The 21,900-nt window shown below is 40.8% G+C and overlaps 1 protein-coding gene across 8 annotated transcripts in view; it reads right to left on the reverse strand.

Annotated features, from left to right (window-relative positions):
• Window positions 1–3,266: 3,266 nt before the first annotated feature.
• The window catches only part of Cdc42 (cell division cycle 42), a 38,152-nt gene continuing 19,518 nt past the window's right edge, over window positions 3,267–21,900 (reverse strand). For 4 of the 8 annotated variants that reach the window (XM_008764287.4, XM_063288355.1, XM_063288352.1 and 1 more), the window contains 4 exons: window positions 18,872–18,944; window positions 16,029–16,138; window positions 15,728–15,925; window positions 3,267–6,205 (listed from right to left, as the gene is read on the reverse strand). In XM_008764287.4, coding sequence (XP_008762509.1) covers window positions 6,116–6,205; window positions 15,728–15,925; window positions 16,029–16,138; window positions 18,872–18,944 — 471 coding nt within the window. In that variant the 3' untranslated portion in view covers window positions 3,267–6,115. The remainder of the gene's footprint in view (window positions 6,206–15,727; window positions 15,926–16,028; window positions 16,139–18,871; window positions 18,945–21,900) is intronic. The other 4 variants (XM_063288354.1, XM_008764286.4, XM_039110709.2 and 1 more) reach the window with 2 other exon arrangements.

Raw genomic sequence — 21,900 nt, forward strand, 5'->3', positions numbered from 1 at the left:
AAAACACCCAAACCTAAAAATATGAGAAACTGGATGTGACAGCGCATGCCTTTAATCCCAACAATTGGGAGGCAGACATGGGAAGAATTCTATGCATTAGGTCAGCCTGGTCTACAAAGCAAGTTCATGGCCAGCCAGATCTATACAATGAAAACCGAGTTTCCAAGAAGAAAAAGAAAAGGAAAGAGAAAGGGGGAGGGGGAGGAAAAAAGAAAACAAACAATTTTACTAGTTCGGTTACAGTATCTTAAAAGACCTATGGGGGTTGAAAATGGCCCACATACCAATCATGCCTTCCAGAGGACTATGGGTACCACAGCACACATACAGCAAATAGAGGGAACAAAGCAATCTATGGGGTATCCTGAGGGAAACCTTCTACCCTGCCTGCTTACATACACTACTTGACACTCATTCTCCATTTTCTCCAATGCCCAATGTGATTCATAGCCTCACTAAACACTGAGAAATAAATGTGTCATGGTATGTTCACAGGCAAGCCTTTGAAAGTAAGATGAGACCACAATCAAGAAGAAGGAGCTGTTAAAAGTGTAAGGGAAAAATACTTCCAACTAGCGGGCAGGTGTCAGCTACTCGATTCTCTGCTATATTCTACAGTGCATCGAGCATTTTGTTTTTTTTTTTTTTTTTTTTTAAAAAAACAGTCTATGTAGACCAGGCTGCCCTCCCACCGAGATCTGCTCCCTGGGGCCTGAGATTAAAGGTATACACTACTGAACTCAGCTTAAAGTGCTTTTGAATACACTTTAAATTTAACAAATAACTGAGAATGAACAGCATTCTGAGCTAGCTTAGCTTTTTTTTTTTTTTTTTTTTTTGCATTCTCCAAGCAACAGAATGAGAAAATGTATTTTTGAATGTGGCCCCCTCCCACTGCCAACATGCTGCAGTGAGAAGTCCACTCATGAACAGTCATTGCTCTCTAGAGCCACGTCTGGGATGAGGAATAAATATAAAGCCCAAGTGAGTACAAGCTGAAGGTGTGTGCAAACGATGCAACAGCAGGAAGATTAACACTAGAGTAAATGACTGCCCCTTCGGTTTGTAGATAACACATTACTGTGGCCATGGCTACCAAAATGAGGCTCTGAAGAAGTGGGGCGCTTTGCAAGACTCACAGCAACGCCTTAAACAGCAGTGGGAAGAAAACACTCGTGCAGGCATCCAGTTTTTCTGTGTAATTAAGTCCCAAGCTCTGAAGCTGGGTGGGCACGGGAATGGTCACAGAGAACAAGGAAACCTAAACCAGGAGTGGGACTAGAAGCCCCTTTCCTCACAGTGAATTTTCACTCCTGACAGGTTACAGAGGAAAGATGGTGCCTTTCCCAGGTACACAGCAGACTTCCATCTAAGGAGGAAAGCCAGGAACGGCGAGGGGCAAATTTCAATCTTGGTTTTTACTTGTTTGTCTGGGGAAGAGGTTCACTGTGCTGGGAGCATGGGTAAGACTTGCCTCAAACTTCATATATAGCCAAGGATGGTGGTGAACTCCCATTCTCCTGCCTCTAACTCCCAGGTGCTTGGATTACAGGCATGTGCCACTACTGTTATTTTCAACCCTTAAGCAGGACCACCGTGTACAGTTTGTTTTCGAGGCCATCTTGTATAGTCCAGGCAGATGAAGATGACCTTGAACACCTCATCTCCCTACTTCTATCTCCTACCCTAGAGATGGAAAATGGGGCTTCAAGCTTATCGAGCAAGCACGCTACCAACTGATTGGCCATTCTGCATGTATACTCCACACACACACACACACACACACACACACACACACACACACACACATCACACAATCCATGAAATCACACAATTTAAATTGTCTTTAAGGTTGAACATGCCATGACTCTAGCCCGCCCACACTACAGAACATATCACTCACCTACCAAACCAAGAACATAAACAAGTTTATTGAATCAAAGAAAACAGTATTTAAGTAGAAAAACACGTTACCTCCATCCTTTTGCTACCCATGTCTTTTAATAAGAAAAACCCAAAATGAAAGGTACTTAAAGTTATCTTCAATTAGCTGTCACCCTTGTTCTTCTAATGTGTATGTCTGCTAGCACTGCAAGGAGTGACAGTGCACACCTTTAATCTTAGCACCCAGGAGGAGAGGCAGGTGGATCTTCATGAGTTCAAGGACAGCCTGGTCTATAGAGCAAGTTCCATGCCAGCTGGGACTACAGGGCAAGACCCTGTCTCAAAAGTTGCTGGGGCAATCACATGACCTGTTTTTCCACATTCAGTCTTCTTATCCAATGACTACTATCAGAGCCACATCTTGGGCTAAACACCGTTCTAAATCAGGCATAGAGCAGTAGCGAAAAGACTCACAGCTACTACATTAAGATGCTGGGATATAAAGCTCTGTTACCTCTCCATAGAACAGTCAAAAAGAAGCCCGATGCACTGGTTAAAACATGCAAAGGGCAGCAGGTCGGGCTCAACTGCCACCACACTTGAAGACCTAAGTCAATCATGGCCACCCACCCGTGAAGGAGAGGCTCCATTGGTTGTTCTCTGACCTCATTCCTGTGTCATGGCATGCTCTTACATACACTCACAAAACAGTAAAAAAAAATTTAAAAAAAAACAAACCTAGTAAAGCTTCGATGTGCCTTTCTCAAGCCCCTTCACACCCAAGCCTGTTAGTTCTAACATAATACGCAGTCATGCCAAGCTTGAAACCCCATAGGGAACTGAGACTACACTGAACTGGATTAATGTTCTAAGCTTCCTATACAATCAGTATAATGCACTGTTGGTAAATACATCAGTCTTGCCAACCAAAGAAAATGAATCACACTGACAGAACAAATTTTGTTATGAGAGGAACAACAACCTAGGAACAGTGGTTCTCAAACTTGCCTGCGTTTAGATGCCCAGAAACTCTTTTTAAGATGTTCCCATACAAGCTACACTTTAATGCAGGCAGGCTGAGGCAAGTGGTCTACTGCCCCACTGCTCTGCACGAGTGTGCTTGTGCCGCCTTCCAGGAGGTGAGGTCTTCACACACATTTCTGCACTTACTACTCTGACCTACTCAGCATACAAGGGGAGGAGTTTCAGAGCTGGCTGTCAATTTTAGGAGAGAAGGCATATGGAGTGTCAGAAGACAAAAATAAAGCTTGAAAATTTTATACCAAAATTTGTTAGATGTTGATGTCATGTAAGAGTCACATCCTCACTTTTAAATACCTGAAAAGTAAGAGACGGAGGAAAATAACAACCTTCAGGCTCACTTGTGAAGGGTTTTGTTTGTTTAATACATCTGAAAAGAATTCATATACAAAGAGTTGAGACACAAGAAAGCATTGGTTCGGCACTAACGAATCTACAAGATCAGGACTGGGGAAGGAGATTACCTAAACATTTTTAAAAACTGGAACTTGCAAACAAAATAATCTGATAAAGTCTCTATTAACACTTATAAAGAGTCATGAATCTCTCGCCATTTTTGAGAGAGCTTCAGCCAGTTGTTCAAGGATTCCTCATAGGCATGGAAGAAAAAAAGGGGTACAGCCCTGACTGGTCCCCATGTTGGTTAAAAGTATGCTCCCCACCCCACATGCTCATAGCTTCTTAATGAAGCAGGCCTGTAACCTCATCACCTGAAGGAGATGGCAATCACCAGTGCGGCTGTGTTTCCCAACACCAGCCCTTAAGGAACCCTGTGTATCTCGTCTTCAGCTGAATCTAGGAACACTACACAGTGAGTTGTAAATCTATGCTAAGCATATAAGAAAATGACTGACAGGGGCAAAAGAACTCTTTTAATTAGGAACTCAATCCATTTGGTGTATTTCAAAAGGTGCAATACTTTTTTTCATTTAGCAATGAAAGAAGTTAGAAGTTATCCCCCCCCCCCCAAATCAGCAAATGGCAAACAAATACCCTTGAAAGTCACAGTCACAGGTAGAGTGCATCCTAGAGAGGGGCAAGACAGCTCCCACCCACCTGCATGAGTTTCAGCAAAGACTGGGTCCACTTAAGGGTGGAGAGAAAAGGCAGCTTTCAAGAAGGAGTACGTTATTAAACGAGGCATTCCCACACTCCTCCCTAAGAGCACCAGGTGGGGACACAGTTGCTAAACTAGACCTAGGGAGTGGAATGTGGAAATCATCTGTCCTCCTCCCCACAGGCTGTCCTCAGGTTTACAAATTTTAAAATACAAGTCTAAGAAACAACCCCATACACACCCTAAAAGGAGAGAAGGGTGGAAGAAAAACAAAACAAAACAACAGAAGACACTAAGATGCCCCAGAATACTCTCCACATGGACCAGGGAGCAGCTCTGACGATCTGAATTAGTCGGTTACAGTCAGCACAAGCATGCCTTGCTTTTAAACAAAACAAAACGTTTGTGGGGATTTGCGTTGTTTTTTTTTTTTTTTTAAACAAGGAAACAAAACTAGCACTCATCGCTTTTTAGACAATACATAATTATTCAAAATTAACTATTACCGGAAGGGCAAGGGGGCCATACTAATGGGCCTTGTCTCACATGAGTGCATGTGGGTAGGTGCAGGTCGTCTGTCATTATTGCAGAAACGAATTTTAATTTTTAATCTTTAGTTTGATTTAAACATTGCTTTTAGTATGATGACAACACCAGCTGTGCAGAAAGGGCTCTGGAGATGCGTTCATAGCAGCACACACCTGCGGCTCTTCTTCGGTTCTGGAGGCTCCAAGGCAGCCAATATTGCTTCATCAAACACATTCTTTAGGCCTTTCTGAAAAGGGGTAGAAAGAAGAAATGGGCAATCTGACTTTCAGTATCTCAACAGAACTGGAGTTCATGTTTAAAACAGTCAAACCCCAAAGACAGTGAGCAAACAAAGAAACATTAATGACCCTGAAACCATCCTAATAAACTTGCTTCACTCAGTTGTCTTGCCAGGGCACAGGAGAGATTCAGCAATGCTGGCACAGATGAGCAGATATTCGTTAAGTGGTCCTCTGAGATACTTTTTGCAAACCAATATATGTCACAAGAAGCAAACAAGCACATATGTCATTTGCTCATTCGATGAGTTGTGTAATGTATTGCAAAGACAGTTTACGTAAGGAACAAGGGAAGCAGTTCTGCATTCAAGTGGAGCAGCAGCATGTGAGACAGAGAATACACCGGGCAGCACCCATGCTGTATGGAAGGCAGGGGTGGGCAGCAAGGGCATGGCAGCTGTAAATATCATCACCTTGTCCCTTTACCCACTACTTAGAAAAAGCCAAGGGGATTCAAGGAAGCAGAGTAGGCACCCGATACAAGAGTGAAGTTAGAGCCAGTTACTGCAACAGGAATAAAGCTTCACCAGGCATTTATACAAACAATTGTATAATTTTAATTTCAAAATGTAAAGATAACCACAACTGTATGTTTCCCTCACAACAATAGAATCGAAAGCAGGAGAATATAAAGGCAGTAGCTTTACATTTCAACATCAGCAAACCTTAAGTCGATTGTTAAATGGATGCTAGGATTAGGAGATAATGTGTAACAATGAACTCATAAAGCAGTAAGCAGATACATGGACACCTTCCCCATCCCAGAATGACAAACACTCCACCTACAGCACAACAGCCAAAGCAAGAGCAACACAAAAGTTTCACTGCACACAGGAAAACCATAGGAGACTCCTCCCTTCCCCGTCACACTCTACTATCAAGTCAACCCTTTTCATAGTTTGTCATGCAATTACAATTAACAATCAGTAAGAGTAAAATGATGTTTAGCGATACTTTCTCCATCTAGAACTAACATCTAGAAGTGTTAAAACTCTTATTTTCTCCAAGAAGACATCATTCTTAATGCCAGACCACATTCCCTTTTGCAATAATATAATTCAAACCAAAAGCTCTGAGCATCAGGCAACTCAAGCAGCAGAAAGTTAAACAAGTCTAATGTGACTACTGATCACAAAAATATTCTAATTGCATTCATGATCAAAAATGAATACAGAGTTTGCTCTAAGGTGTTGAGTAAGAAGACGCAGAGGCTTTCAAACAGGATGGTTTTATTCCTTTGTTTTAAATGATCTTTCTACAGTAGTGGGACAGGAAGCAGCAGCAAAGGGGGGAAGGAGAAAACGGTTTAGAATATACAGCACTTCCTTTTGGGTTGAGTTTCCGGAGGCTCGAGGGCAGCTAGGATAGCCTCATCAAACACATTCTTCAGACCTCTCTACAAGACAGAGGGGAGGAGAGAGAATAGCAGCCAGGTTAGAGGATTAGAGAGACTAGCAGATAAAATAGCAGTCTGGATTAAAAGAGCTGAATTCACAGAAGCAATGTGTTAAGAAAAAGAGAGACTAGAACGTTCATTCTTAAATGAGGGAGTATTGAGAGGGCAGATAACTGGATAGAAATTTCAACTCGAAAAAGTTAATTAAGCAAGAAAAAATAATGAAAAATACAGTATGTTAACTTCTAAAAGAATCACATACTGAAATCTAATATTACATTTTGGTTTAAAATCAACTATGTAAACACAAGATAGATAATTTAGAAAAGTGAGATTCCCCTGACATTACTATTGATGATAAAGACATACATATTTTGGAAATAAATCTATTAGAATTTCAGACTTTTGTGAATTCAGCCCCTGAATAACTAAAGGGCACAAACAGCAACTAACAGGCATGCTACATGTTCAGTGACCTATCTGGATGGGATTAATCAGGATTTAAAAGTCAGTTTCCCAGCAAAGTAGGAGTATTCCCTGTGCAACAGTAGCAGCAACCATAAGGAATGGACCCCAGAAAACAGCATGCACTTCAGATACTGAGCAATGTTACCAGAGCAAGAACCACCACCCAAGTTATAAGGAAACAGAGAATGGGGTCTCAGAAGGAGTCAGCAAGCAGTCCAATGCTTTCAGATGTCTGCATGGGTCCAGCGCATGTAGCATGGAATGAAAACAGAACATCCTCACATCTTGAAATACACTTACAGCTCTGCCAGACACTCCAAGGATACCGCACGGAACTCTGAGCCCAGGCTTACCCACAAGCCCACAGGTTTACCACTCAGAGCAGTTCCACATGTTCTTTAGGTCAGTTTGATCTTAAGTAAAAATCTCCCCCAAATCCCAGAACATAGCCCACAGTGGTGTCAGCCACTGGACTACCCACTACCCCATCACTGCCCTCTACATACCCTACACCCCAGAGGAACCATATCCACACAATCCATTTGGTATAAAATAAATGAGACAGCAATCAGAAAATAAGGTTTACACATTTTCTTCTTTTACATCCTTTTTCCAGTAGAAACACTAGACTAATGCTAAAGTACTTCTGAAGTCTATCCATGCATCTGTATGAATACTGACAGGCAAATAGAAGAAGAAACCAGAGGGTGGGAGGGAAATACTTTGTAAAAGGGAAAAAGGACTGTTGGAAAGTAGGGTATACTCGATTGAAGAAGAACACCTAGCCAGGAGAAGGCAGACAGGAGAATCCTGAACTTGAAGCCAACCTGAGCTACAGAATGAAACCTGTCTCAAAAAGAAAACAAAAACAAAAACCCCTTTTTAATAATTAAACAAGAAGACAATCTTTTCTTATGTATTTACTTTGGGAGAAGATCAACAAGTATCTTATGAAACAAAGCTAATCTTAAGCCTCATTACTATCTTGTTACATAAAATTTTAGCTGTAGAGGAGTCCACAAACTGAACCTGAAGTTTGAACTTCTACATAAAACCACAAACCCCACTTTTCGATCTTTTACTTCTTGGACTTCTCAGAACTTCAGAATCTGGAAAGGAAAGTGTTTCACCTATGTAACTCCTCACACATCCAGTTCTAAATGACCCAGTAATACAATGGACATCTTAGCGACCTGAAACTGAGTCCGTATGGTCTATTTACCTCTACTTCTCCAAAGCACCCACACCTAAAGAACAGAGAGCATGCTTCAGAGACATGCCGCCGGGTTCCATGTACTTTCTCCTACCATCCTACTACACACCGCCTTTACTTCTCGGGATAATACTAGAGCACTATTTGGTTATTGTCTCAGTCTGTGCTGTAAGTGGTTAAGTTCTTGTGAAGTTTTAAATGACTGCTTCTACAATGAGATCAACTGCTAAACTGGGCTAGGGGGATGTGGAACTAAGAAATTGGCCCTTAAAATTATTCTGCAGAATCTGGTTAAACACAAAGGCCTTACGTTTAAATACACAACCAAGCAAAATGCTGGGAGCTTAAATTATGCATCTAGTCCTTCACACATAAACATCTAACTATGTTTAACTGTACATATATTACTGACATATATCTGATCAAGAACCCAACAGTATTAAAAATTGTATCTTATATATTAGTAACCTCCATTTTAACTAGGCATGTAGATCAGTTGTGCCAATGCCAACTCTTGGGCAGAGGACCTGGGCCTGGATAGGGATGGAGCACGCTGAGCACTAGCGTGCACTCCCTGTTCTGTCTCTTGTCTGGATGCAATGTGACCAGTGGCTTGAGCTCCTGGCGCCTTGACAGTCTGCACATGACGCACACTTTAACTGTGAGGCAGAGTAAACCTTTAAGTTGCTTCTGTCAGGTATTTTGCTAGAACAAGAGGAAAGAAACTAAGACACAGTGTTATAAAGCTACAGGAGACTGAGCTGCACACATGCTCGCTCTCACTCACTGTTCCCTCAACTCAGCTCCCAGAGGACTTCTAGACACCTCACTCAAAAATGGCCAGAGGAAAACTCTGTAAGGGAAATAATACCCTTAAAAACACCAGAGACGGGGTTGGGGATTTAGCTCAGTGGTAGAGCGCTTACCTAGGAAGCGCAAGGCCCTGGGTTCGGTCCCCAGCTCCGAAAAAAAAAAGAACCAAAAAAAACCAAAAAAACAAAAAAAAAACCAGAGACTGGAAGTAACACGTAAGACATGCTTTTGTGGACTATGGCAAAAGTAATCCACAGAGCAGCATCCTTTAACTCAAAAGCCTCAAAATACACTTAATTCTGTCCCAACTGAATTACCCTAGGAATTGTGTGATGTCATTTGTCAAAACTAATAAGGAAGAAAAATGTAAGTTATCAAGAAACTAATCGAAAGAGCAAGAACACGAGTGAGAGCAAGAGAGAGAGAAAGAGCAATAGAGCAAGCCCACTTTTAAGTCTACACTTATCTGAACCTCACCTGACAGTTTACTAATGTCATCCTGACTGTTAACTTACAGACACTTCCGCTGGGCTCCACCCAGGGACCTACCATTAGCACCAGGTGTGGGCTGCATATAAAAGGCTTCCAACTAGCCGTGTGATTTCATCATCTTAAAAATGACCACATGGTATAAAGCAACAATTATAAAACTTCTTAGTCCTAATTGAGTCTCTGTTTATTATTGTGACTCCTTTTAGTAACAAGTCTCAAATACATTAAATTGGTTTAGGTTTTATTATGATAGATTATATTACCATCCTATATGTGATTTATTAACATACTATAAATGTGATTTTATTATGATAGGCTATAACATACTATATATGTGATTCAACCTGATCTAAAATATTCTTTAGATGCTGATGAAAGGTCAAGGTTATAAAGGTCTATTCTGATTAACAAAAGCTATCTTAAGACGTTCATAGCCACTGCATGCTTGTTTCAGACTGGTCTTATATACATGAATAAATGCAATTTCTTTTCCTGCTGCCTGCCGCCTAGGCTCAACTCGTGTCTTGGTTTTCTGGCCACTGGATCTAACATAACAGGGGCTCAGATATTATTTAAATATGAATAATAATTAATTGTTTCATACTGTTCTACTGGTTTATACTGTTCTACTTCATTGCTGGCTTCTAAAAATGGGTTACCACTCACTCTTTTTCAGAGCCAGGCATGTTTTTAAAGCCCAGGGTCAAAAACAGGATTATTACCTTATAAATATCAATCTGGTTAAAACTTGTAACCAGGTTTAGTAATTAAGTTTGTACTTAGATAATCTTAAACCATGTGACACGACTCCATTCTGGGCTATAAACCACACGTGCTGCTTGCCCTCTTTGCTATGGGATAAAGGTACAAGTCATGGCTTCACCACCATCTGACTAAAAGCTGCAAGCAACACACAACATGAGCTGACCAAGGGAAATGGTGGCCAATGATGCTTTTATGTTCTATAAAGATTCACCTCATAAAGGTGAGAAAAGTTATCAACCTCTTTATAAACTATGTTTTAGATTTACAAATTTTATTTTGATACTAGAAGAGCTTCAATTCAGAACGGGTGATTTTTAAATCTAAATCTAATAGGGATAAAACACAAAGTCATAGTCTTAAGAAAGCTACTAAATTATTGTAAACTGTTAAGGATAATTAAGAAATGCAAGTTGACAGTAACAGTATAAATTATCAAATCCTTTAATGTGTTCAAAAATAAATTTGAAGTCTCACTATGAATTGATTTAGTTAATTACAAGATTAAGCTTTACTTAGCCCTGTTTTAGGTTTGCCAGGTACAGTTTAGAGCAGATAACTAAAAACAGACAAAGATTGTTTAACTCAAACATGCTTGATAGGTACTAGCCCTCAAGCCTGCCAGAGATCTGCTGAATATGGCATTTAATATACTTAAAACTTATTGTGACAGTGACTCCCAAATCCTAACAGTGACACATACTTCCCCCTCCCCCTGAAAATTCTTTTTTTTTTTTTTTTTTTTTTTTTGGGAGCTGGGGACCGAACCCAGGGCCTTGCACTTGTTAGGCAAGTGCTCTACCACTGAGCTAAATCCCCAACCCCCTGAAAATTCTTTAAGAAGATACGGACACAATGACAAGGGACTCCACCTCGACTGTAGTACACTAACATTGGGAAAGACTGCCCCAATGCCTCAACCACTAGGGCCCTGCCTGAACTGTGGACAAACAGGACACTGAAAAACTGATTGCTATGTGCTGCTGAAGACAAGGCAAAGTCAGTCTCTCCCATGTTCCTCCTCCACCAAATAAGCCTCTCATCTTCTGGCCTAATAGCCAAAACCTGACTGCCTCTGACCACAGTGCCACAGTGACCATAGGAATCTGGGACAACTGTCTATAGATAGTGGACTATAGACTAGTCTGTCACTTTAATTGATAGATATGCTATTTTCAGATTACAAGGTTTCCTTCTCAGGTCTCTGATCACATTGACAGCTAAACTAACTGTTGCTCGACAGCTAGAGAACAACAGGCAACTAGCTCTTTACATCTTGAGGTAATCCACCACTGTGTTAGTTCATTACTTAATTCATTAGTTAGTTAAAACTACTAGGTCTCTTATTAAAAAGACGAACACGGGTTGGGGATTTAGCTCAGTGGTAGAGCGCTTGCCTAGGAAGCGCAAGGCCCTGGGTTCGGTCCCCAGCTCCGAAAAAAAAGAACCCAAAAAAAAAAAAAAAAAAAAAAAAAAAAAAAGACGAACACGTTTGCCTTGCTCACAAGCTTCATGTCAAAGATAAACAGGTTCCAGATGTAAAGCTTTACTATTCTTTTATCTAAAGGAACTGACTTAGCAAAGTGATTGCTCCCAGGAACCAACCACCTGTGTCTCTTGGTAAGTAATTGGATAAGAAAAAGATTTAAGGTTTATGTCAGGTCTGAAGATATGAAAGCTTAAGTTTGAGCATCTGAAAATGTGTTTTAGGCACTAAGGTGTTTTAAGGTTGGTAAGTACAAGTGAAAGCTTAAACGGTGATAAGAAAGTGATTAAAGGGGGCTGGAGAGATGGCTCAGTGGTTAAGAGCACCAACTGCTCTTCCTGAGGTCCTGAGTTCAAATCCCAGCAACCACATGGTGGCTCACAACCATCTGTAATGAGATCTGATGCCCTCTTCTGGTGTGTCTGAAGGCAGCTACAGTGTATTCATACAATAAAATAAAATCTTAAAAAAAAAAAAAAAAAAAAAAGAAAGTGATTAAAGAATGAAAAATGCTTCAGATTTCTTCCCCTCACTGTGCTACTGTTCTATTAATCAGTTCAGAGTCCTAACACTGGAATTGTGTAAATCTAAGAACTCTTCCACAATATGATCTACCAACACAGTCACAAGTCCAAGATTTTAAATTTCCTTAAATATACTTAAATTTTAAGTACAGACTTAAAAGTATTTCTCACTGTGCTAAATCTATTTACACCCAGTCTTCTAGATAGAGAGAAAAGGCCCCTCGTTCACGGTCTATAGTCATACTGAAAACCCAGATCAAGTGAGCTTTTGTCCTTTCTGTTCCATAGAAGGTTTCTGTCTTCTCTAAGCTCACCTTAAAGAGTATTCGTTCATACTTTTAACACAAAATCAGTTCCCAAGCCTCTACTATGACACAGATTTGTGTCCACTGCTTTTCTACAATGTGGATTTCAGTACAGATTATAAACAGAGGTACTGCTAACATGTCTAAAATTTATCTTTTGGTAAACTTAAAAAGATTATTGTAAGCTTCAAAGAATGCACTTTGGTCTACCTCTCATGGGTCAAATGGACTCTAGATAAGTACCCCTGTCAATCAACAGCCTAAGTTTCCTACCTATTGCCTGTTCCAAGGGGTGGGATTCCTTCCCCTTTCCCTAGTTTTAGGACTCAGGTTTCAAATCTACACTCAAGAATAAATTTTCTCGGGCTGGAGAAATGGCTCAGTGGTTAAAAGCACCAACTGCTCTTCCAGAGGTCCTGGGTTCAAATCCCAGCAACCACATGGTGGCTCACAACCATCTGTAATGAGATCTGATGCCCTCTTCTGGTGTGTCTGAAGACAGCTACAGTGTGTGTGTGTGTGTGTGTGTGTGTGTGTGTGTGTGTGTGTGTGTGTTTAATTCCAGATCCTGCAAAGTCCAGGTGTTTCCTCAAAATCTGCATCCAGGACAGCTCCAAAGCAGTTACCCACAGATGCTCCAGTCCAGCCTCACAGACTATTTCAACTAGACCTGCACTTTCCAAGTTGCAAATGGTCCCACAGATCCCAGACAACCATCAAACAGCTGAGCTCTACAACAACATGACCAGCATCCCAATTTTCTTAGGCTCCCCAAAGATGACATCACCCCTACCAGCAGGAAGTCTAAAGAACACAATACCCTAACTCCTGCTCTACCATCACCCCTCCCTAGTTCTTCATTTTTAATCAAACAAAAGGGAGGAATGTTAGCTTACAGGCAATTCTATTAGGCTCCTCCCAGAGACCTACCAACAGCTTACATCATCTTCTGAGGCCATCACCTGCTACAGCCACCACGCCACTCCACCGCATGTGTGTTCTCAGTGGCCTCTCTTTCCCGCCCCCCTCTTTATACCCTCATGGCTCACTCACTGCCTCTTCCTTTTCCCAAGTTCTCATTCCTCTCTCTTTCCCCCAATAAACCCCCTTTATTCCAGATGTATTGCATGCTGTAATTACTCAGGGGCACACCTTGCCATGGGAACCATGGTACCCCCTCACTACATTATATTTCCTAACTCCAAATCATTCAACAAAAGTACAACTTGGAAGGTAAGCAATGCAGGCCTTTAAAAGACTAACCAGGCTCTCCATAAACACAGTCCTCTCACAGAACAACATACGGAAGCCAGGCATGTTCTTCTTGAGCACTACTGCTGAACACCTTATCTCTATAAAGCCAGGCTTGGTGGTGCAATTCTGTAACCCCAGGATTCAAGAGGCTGAGGCAGGACTGCCACAAATTCCACACTAGTCTGGGCTACAAGACAAGTATAAGGTCAGCCTGGGCTACATAGCAATCAGTAGAAAGAAAGGGGGGCTGGAAAGATGGCTCCATGGCTGACAGTGCTTCCCTCTCTTCCAGAGAGCTGGAGTTCCATTCCCAGCAACATTAAAGGTGGTTCCCAACTTCTGTAACCCCAGTAAGTGCAAGCTGTAAAGGTGTGAGGATGTGAATGATAATGTAATTTGTAGGGGTCTAAGAAAGTAATTTAAAGTGTACATGGGTTGGGGATTTAGCTCAGCGGTAGAGTGCTTGTTTATCAAGCGCAAGGCCCTGGGTTCAGTCCTGAGCTCCAAAAAAAAAAAGTGAAAAAAAGTGTACAGATGCAAATTAAAAAGTTCCGAGGAGGGGGCTGGAGAGATGGCTCAGCAGTTAAGAGCACCCGACTGCTCTTCCAGAGGTCCTGAGTTCAATTCCCAGCAACCACATGGTGGCTCACAACCATCTGTAAAGAGATCCGATGCCCTCTTCTGGTGTGTCTGAAGACAGCTACAGTGTACTCACATGAATAAAATAAATCTTTAAAAAAAAAAAGTTCCTAGGATATGAACACTTAACTAAGTTGGAGAGTCTATTAAAGTGATTTAAAGTGTGTAGATGTAATCTGGAAAGATATGAGGAAGTGATTTAAGGCATGTGAAAAGTGAGAAACGTTTCAGATTTCTTTCCTGCTCACTATGCTATTGTTATATTAAGACTTCAAAACTTCAAAGTTGTAACATTAAACAATGGAGCTCTGATAAACTATTGATCTAGCCCTGATAGAGCACTGACTACTCTAATAATAGGCACAGGCTCAAAATTTTTACTTTCTTTTGGTCTTCTAAATATACATTTAAACGTGTTTCTCACTGTGCTGAAAATATCTCTGGCTTACAGACACTGCTTTTTCTACAATGGGGACTTCACTGCAGATTACAAATAGCAGTAATGCCAATTATCTACAACTTTTACCTTTTTGTGAACTTTGTAAAATTCACATAAGCTTTAAGAAATTGACACTCAGATCCACCTGTCACAGGTCAAACAGGCTCCAAATTAAGTATTCCCGATAATCAACAGTTTCAGTGTTCCTGCCTATTACTGCCTATCTCTTTTCTCTTTTTTTTCCGGAGCTGGGGACCGAACCCAGGGCCTTGCGCTTGCTAGGCAAGTGCTCTACCACTGAGCTAAATCCCCAACCCCTACTGCCTATCTCTTGAGAGTAGACTCTCTCCTTCCCTGTTCTTAGACTCCCTTCACCATCATACCCACCCAACTACCAGGACCGCAGGCCTGGAAGTTTTAGGTGTAAACCCTAGATGAAGATTTTCCCCTAAGCTCCTCATCTTTACATTCTGTTCTTAGTCTGTATCTGTTCCCACCGATTTCCAATCAAGGGAAGAATGTAAACTGCTCCAAACATGCCAGCCTCAGGTGGTCCTTTACAATCAGCAAGCCCTGAACTTTCTGAGAGCCGATATAAACTGTCTGACTTGAGCACTTGCTTTGGCCCAGCATTCCAGACTGCTCACAGCACCCTAACCTCCCTTACCTCCCAGCCTTAACCAGGCATCCCAGTGTCCCTGAGCCCTTAATTTCAGCTAAGAAGTAGCTACATTGCCCCTATCACAAACGAAAGGCTGGAATGTCAGGGCCAAATTGTGACAGTCGGATAAAAGCCCTCGCTCCTCAGGAAACCATTTCCTTATTACTGGCAGAAGAGACAAACGGCTACCTTTGGTACTTATTAGCATAACCAAGTGCATCCTGGCCTCCAGGCTCTGTTCCACATTTCAGAGTCCATGCTGGTGTCCTAGCTCTCCTCACCCACTTCTTACCCTAAACTTCTCCAGCTCAGAAGCCCTACCCACCCCATCCCACCCCACTACACTCACACAGTATACATTCACAGACAAATTTTTAAGGGAAAAAATAATAAAAGGAGAAGAGCCTCTGTATCCTCATGCTCCAAACAACTGACTACACAGAGACATGGGTTGCAGAGCCCTTACCTGTGTGAGGGCGGAACACTCCACATACTTGACAGCCTTCAGATCCCGCGCCAGCTTTTCAGCAGTCTCTGGAGTAATAGGCTTCTGTTTGTTCTTGGCAAGTTTCTCAATAGTAGAAGGGTCATCTCTGAGATCAATTTGGGTCCCGACAAGCAAGAAAGGAGTCTTTGGACAGTGGTGAGTTATCTCAGGCACCCACTAAAAACAAGGTTTTAAAATGCTGTTAATCTACAAGCCACTGACACTATAAAAGGGTAACAGAAATTCTGTGCAGGTTTGAAGGAGGCAGGACCTGACTTACCTTTTCTTTCACATTTTCAAATGAGGATGGAGAGACCACTGAGAAACATACTAGAAAAACATCTGTCTGTGGATAACTTAACGGTCGTAGTCTGTCATAATCCTCTTGCCCTAAAGAAAAAGTTAAAGAGGTCAGCAACTGAAATCTGGTATCCTTGTGGCATTAAAATTATAGTCAAGGCCTACAGCTATAGCTCTTTAGTACATAGAGTGATAACCTAGCATGCATACAGCCCTGGATTCAATCCCCATACCACATTAAAACCAGGCATGGTTGGCACAAGCCTATAATCTCAGCACTAGTGAGACGCAGGCAGGAAGGTTAAGTGTAACCATGAGATCATATATCAAAAAAAAAAAAAAAAAAAAAAAAAAAATTAAAGACGAGCATAGTGGAGCTAGCAAGATCACTCAGTGGTAAGGATGGTGGCTGCCATGCCTAACAACCTGAACTCAGTCTCCAGGGAACAGATGGTGAAAGGAAAAAAACCAACTCTCCCAAATTTAGCTTCTTGACCTCCACATATGTATACTATGGCATGTGCTTCCACATAAATAAATAAATGTAATTTAAAAGGAAAAAGAATATGGAGATATGGGCGATGCCCATAAACCCAGCACACAGGAAGGAGAGGCAGGAGATCACCACAAGTCTGAGGTCAGCCTGGTCCACAAAGACAGCTCTGAGACAGCCAAAACTACATAGTAAGGTTCTTGTTTCAAAGAAGAAGGGGGGAGGAAAACTACAGCTCTGACAACACTTCGAGTGTGTAGCTCTTAGCATATGAGCCATTAGTGACAAAGCTACGGCTTAGTAACATACTGTTTGGACAACACTTTCTGTGCTAATTCTATTTATATATACCAATAACTTACAAAGGAAAACTGACATATTTTCTTTTTACTTTTTTTAGTTCTATAACTCAGTAATAATATAACAACAATAAACTATTGCCACAGGTGTGGTTTAAAAATATCATACCTACTTCTGGCTACATAATGATCACAGCAAGCCCACTAATAAGTACTGTACTGAAGGCATCCATAATAATGCCCAAGCCAAGCGCAAGGCTTGGTCCACACGTGCATGTTAAAGCCACTCTGTAACTGGAATGGCCTAGAAAAAATGAACTTGGAAGAATGAAAGGTATGTAAGAAGAATAAAATACTTAGAAATTAACCAAAGATAAGAGTCACAAAATAAAAACAGCGAAAAACTGCTGAACATAACAAGCCCCAAGAAATGGAAAGACAGCCTATGCTCATATGCAGGACGACACTGGGTGAATGACTAAATATAAAAACAAATACATACATACATACACACACACACACACACACACACACACACACACACACACACACACACACACCACACAGGTCGGTAGGATGTCTTAAAGGGAAAAAAGAACTATGATCTGGATGAGAGAATAACTAGAAAGCAAAGAGTTAACCAAATCACAAACAAAGCCAATTTATTTAAAAAAAAAAAAAAAAAAGCGGAGATGGGCTGGAGAGATGGTTCAGTGGTTAAGAGCACTGACTGCTCTTCCAGGGGTCCTGAGTTCAATTCCCAGCAACCACATGGTGGCTCACAACCATCTGTAATAGAATCTGATGCCCTCTTCCTGATGTGTCTGAAGACAGTGACAGTGTATCCACATACATAAAAAATAAATAAAATCTTTAAAAAATAAATAAAAATTTAAAAAAAAACTTTTGAAGAATGATTTTTAAATGGGTATATGCAATTGGCCAGGAATAGTGGCACATGCCTTTAATGCCACTACTTGAGAAGTAGAAGCAAGTAGATCTGTGAGTTCAAGGCCAGCCTGATCCACATAAAGAGTTCCAAGATAGCAAGGCCACAGTGAGACCCTGGTGGGTTTTTTTGTTTTCTTTTGTTTAAGAGACTACAGAGAAAAATGAAGATGTTTACCCAGTGTTAAAAACAAATTGAAAATAATTTAAATAGCTGATAGAAAAGGCAGTGCTCTCAGCTAAATGTGCTTTATGTATAGTAAGGCATTCTCAACATCTACATTACACAGACAAAATATACTCCGTAAATTTTCTAATGAAAGAACCATCCTAATAAATAAACATCAAGTTTACGGCCTTGGTCATATTAACGCAACTAAGATTATTTCGTTTCATGGTCTTATATAGCCCAGCCTGGCTTAAATTTGCTATAAGGTCTTGAGTTTCTGATCTTCCTGCTTCTGCCCAGGACTGCTGTGATTACAGACAGAAGAAATTTAAGAAGTAATGCTGGGGATTAAATCAGGGGCCTCATCATACAAACTAAATCCCATCCCTAGTTCCCTACTGTGAGCTCTGAACCAGGAGGAAGGGAACAGTCAGCAGACACGTCTTCTGAGCGCATCTCCTTAGTCTCTTTCCAGCCTCCAAACCCACCAGAGTTTACCTAAGGACTCTTGACTGTGCTGTATCTTCTTTCATCCACACAGGATACTCCAAACTCCTGTTAGCCATCCAGTGTCAAGAGAAGGGAGAGAGGAGAGGGAAGGAGAGGCAGGCACATAAGACAGGCAGGCAGGCAGGTTTTTTTGAGACAGGATGCTCTCTACAGCCCTGACTGTAGGAACTCTCTCTGTAGACCAGACTGGCCTCAAACTCACAGAAGTCCACCTGCCTGTGCCTCCTGAGGAATTAAAAATGTGTGCCATCATTCCAACAACCATCATTATATGTAACGCTGCTTACCTATTAACAAAAGATAAATGATTTACTGATATACTAATTTCATAGTGTCCAAAAGACACCCAGTAGCAGCAACTATTACAGTTACAGATCAAAACACTATGAGACATAAGTTTTCACCTGCAGTATCAAAAAGTCCAAGAGTGTATGGCTCTCCACCAATCATAACTGTGACTGCATAGTTGTCAAAAACCTAAAAACAAAACAAAGAAATGCAACATTGTTAGTGGGTGAGATAGTACAACTCTTAGCCATTTATTTCCTTCCCAAGAAGGATATTCATTTTCCCTTAGTTCATTTCTTTTTATGTAACCAATCTCAACCCAACCATGTCCTTACATGAGCTGAATGGTTCTTGGGGAAGAAAACTCAAAGACTTTGTCCTGGGATGCCTGTTTGATCCCAGCCTGGTACATGAAGAAACACAAAATCATAAGTGCATCACAGAAACCAGGCCTTTGACTACAGAGGACCATTCCAGGCCTCTTCAATGGGGTTGGGCAGTAAAGGAAAGTTGATATTCATTCTTTCTGACAACTAGTGGTATTAAGAAGCTTTTGAACCTTGGGCTGGAGAGATGGCTCAGTGGTTAAGAGCACCGACTGCTCTTCCAGAGGTCCTGAGTTCAATTCCCAGCAACCACATGGTGGCTCACAACCATCTGTAAAGAGATCTGATGCCCTCTTCTGGTGTATCTGAAGACAGCTACAGTGTACTTATCTATAATAAATGAATAAATAAATAAATCTTAAAAAAAAAAAAGAAGCTTTTGAATAAAACATTTTGCTAAAGAAAATAAATCTGCTTTAAAAAAAAAAAAAAGAACAAGGAAAAATTAAACTAAGCACAGTAAAATACTCCTTAATCCCAGAACTTAGGAAGTAGAAGAAAAATAGACCAAGGTCACTCTGACCTACTTAGTGACTTGGAGGCCACTCTGGGCTATATAAGCCTGTCTCAAAAATAAATTTTTCCCCAGCTCCGAAAAAAAGAAAAAAATAATATTTTTTTTTAAAAAATCCCCTTCAAATCTAAAAAATTTAAGGCAGTGCTAGGTTTTAACAATGTCTAATCTGATTTCTAAGAAACTACTTATTCACAGACAGTTCCTTTTAACTCAGAACTGAATGAAACTCAGCTGGAGAGATGACACAGTAGTTAAGAACACTGAACTGGTCTTTCAGGACTCAAATTCAGTTCTCAGCACCTACGTAAGAAGGCTCACAACTACCTATAACTCCAGCTCCAGGGAAATCTAACATCTCTGGCCTCTGAACACTCGAACTCCTGTGGACATGATATACAACACAAATAAAAATTAATAAAGTAATTAATTAAAGAAAACTATAGGAATGTGCTAGGTATGTTGGGTAGCATCTATCCTACCCACTAAGGTGGTTAAGGCATTAGGATCACTCGAGTCTCAGAAACCAACAAGAACAACATAGTAAAACCTTGCCTCAGAAAAAAGAACACAACAAAATCAGAATCAAAGGGCACTGGGCAGAGTCTGGGACAGCCAGGTCTATACAGTGAGACCCCGTCTTCCAAAACAAAACAAAAACAAAAACAAAAAAAAGCAAAACAAAATCAAAAACAAAAAAAAGCATCAGAAAAACTTGATTTCCAAGCCTCATCTGCAGGTTGGCCCTAAATTTTCTCTCCCATGAAAGGCATCATTTTCTTCAGGTCTGTTCTATAACTGGTAACTCAGTCCCCAGGTGGGCATAAAGATGCACTGTATACCTAATCTACTTCCATACCAACAGAAACACCATATAATTTACTTTGGACTATTTACTATTTACATAAGCAGGCCCATTTAAAAAATTACCCTACTGCTATTCTTCCCCAATAATACATATACATATAAAACACCCAGAAGCTCACATCAAATAAAGTCATGAAAGATTTGGAAATCAAGTTTATACAAAATCCCCAATGGCTATCTCACCTTAAGACATGATCCATATCACATCTCCTAAAGCCCTTTGTTACTTCCAAACATCTTCTGATTAATGGGCCTACTCAAAACTGTAGTTTCGATACCAAATTATATCTTTAAGTTCTCACCCCTTAAAGAAACTTCATCTTCTTTTTTGTAGCCTTAGCTTAATTCCACCACTAGCTGGGCTATCATAGAAGCTAATACTATGTTACCCTGAGCTCTGTGTCTCTGAAGATTAACCTCAGATTCCAGACTCTTTCTGATCAATTCCAAAAGATACTAGTCCCACATTAGGCATACTTTGGACCCTTATAGTTCCTAAAACTACTCGCCTCCAGCACTGAAAGGACAAGTACATTTAACACAATTATATAAGCAACTCCGAATAAATACTGGAGCACCAAACATGCTTTCCCAAGTCTCCCCTAGATATTTAATTATTCCTTTCTCTCCTCTTCCCTTCTAAGGAGTTAAAGCAATCATAGTGAGACTCCCAAGACTTCAGGCACATCTGAATGCTCTTAGAAAAAAGTCTGCTCTCTACCCCTAAAATTCAGTGTGAAGAGAACCCTCATCACTGTTAAGAGAACAACTCCACAAGGTAAGTGGAGACATTACTACTTTCTCTGAGGTTGTAAGATCCTTATATTTGTCCCCAGGAGATCTTTAGGCTTTATTAATCAATGGCACAGACACAAAAAGTCATCTTATCCCAAATGTAAGGTGCACTTCTGCGAACTGTCAGTCCATGCTTTATAACCTTCCAGCACTTCTTACAGACCCTGTGTTACCCCTTCTTACTTAAGGTTCATTTTTCATCCTTTATTTTACTTAATTTTTATTTTATGTGTCTAGGTATTTTGCCTGTGTGTATGTTTGTGGATCACATAAATGCCCGGTGCCATCAGAGGTCAGAAGAGGGCACTGAATTACAGGTAGCTATGAACTATCATGTGGTTGCTGGGAATTGAATATGAGTCCTCTGCAAGAGCAGCCAGTGCTTTTAACTGTAGAGCCATCTCTCCATCTCAGCTGTTTATTTCAAAGTGTGGGTAATTATGCATGAGAAGTCAAAAACCTTTAAAAAAAAAAAATCAAACAATGGGCTAGTGTGATGACTGAGATGGTGAAAGGCATTTACTGTCAAACATGACAACCTAAGTTCAACCTAAGAGCCCACACAATGGAAGGAAACCCCTTC

This window comes from Rattus norvegicus, chromosome 5 (genome assembly GCF_036323735.1).
Source record: "Rattus norvegicus strain BN/NHsdMcwi chromosome 5, GRCr8, whole genome shotgun sequence".
Classification (NCBI taxonomy): domain Eukaryota; kingdom Metazoa; phylum Chordata; class Mammalia; order Rodentia; family Muridae; genus Rattus; species Rattus norvegicus.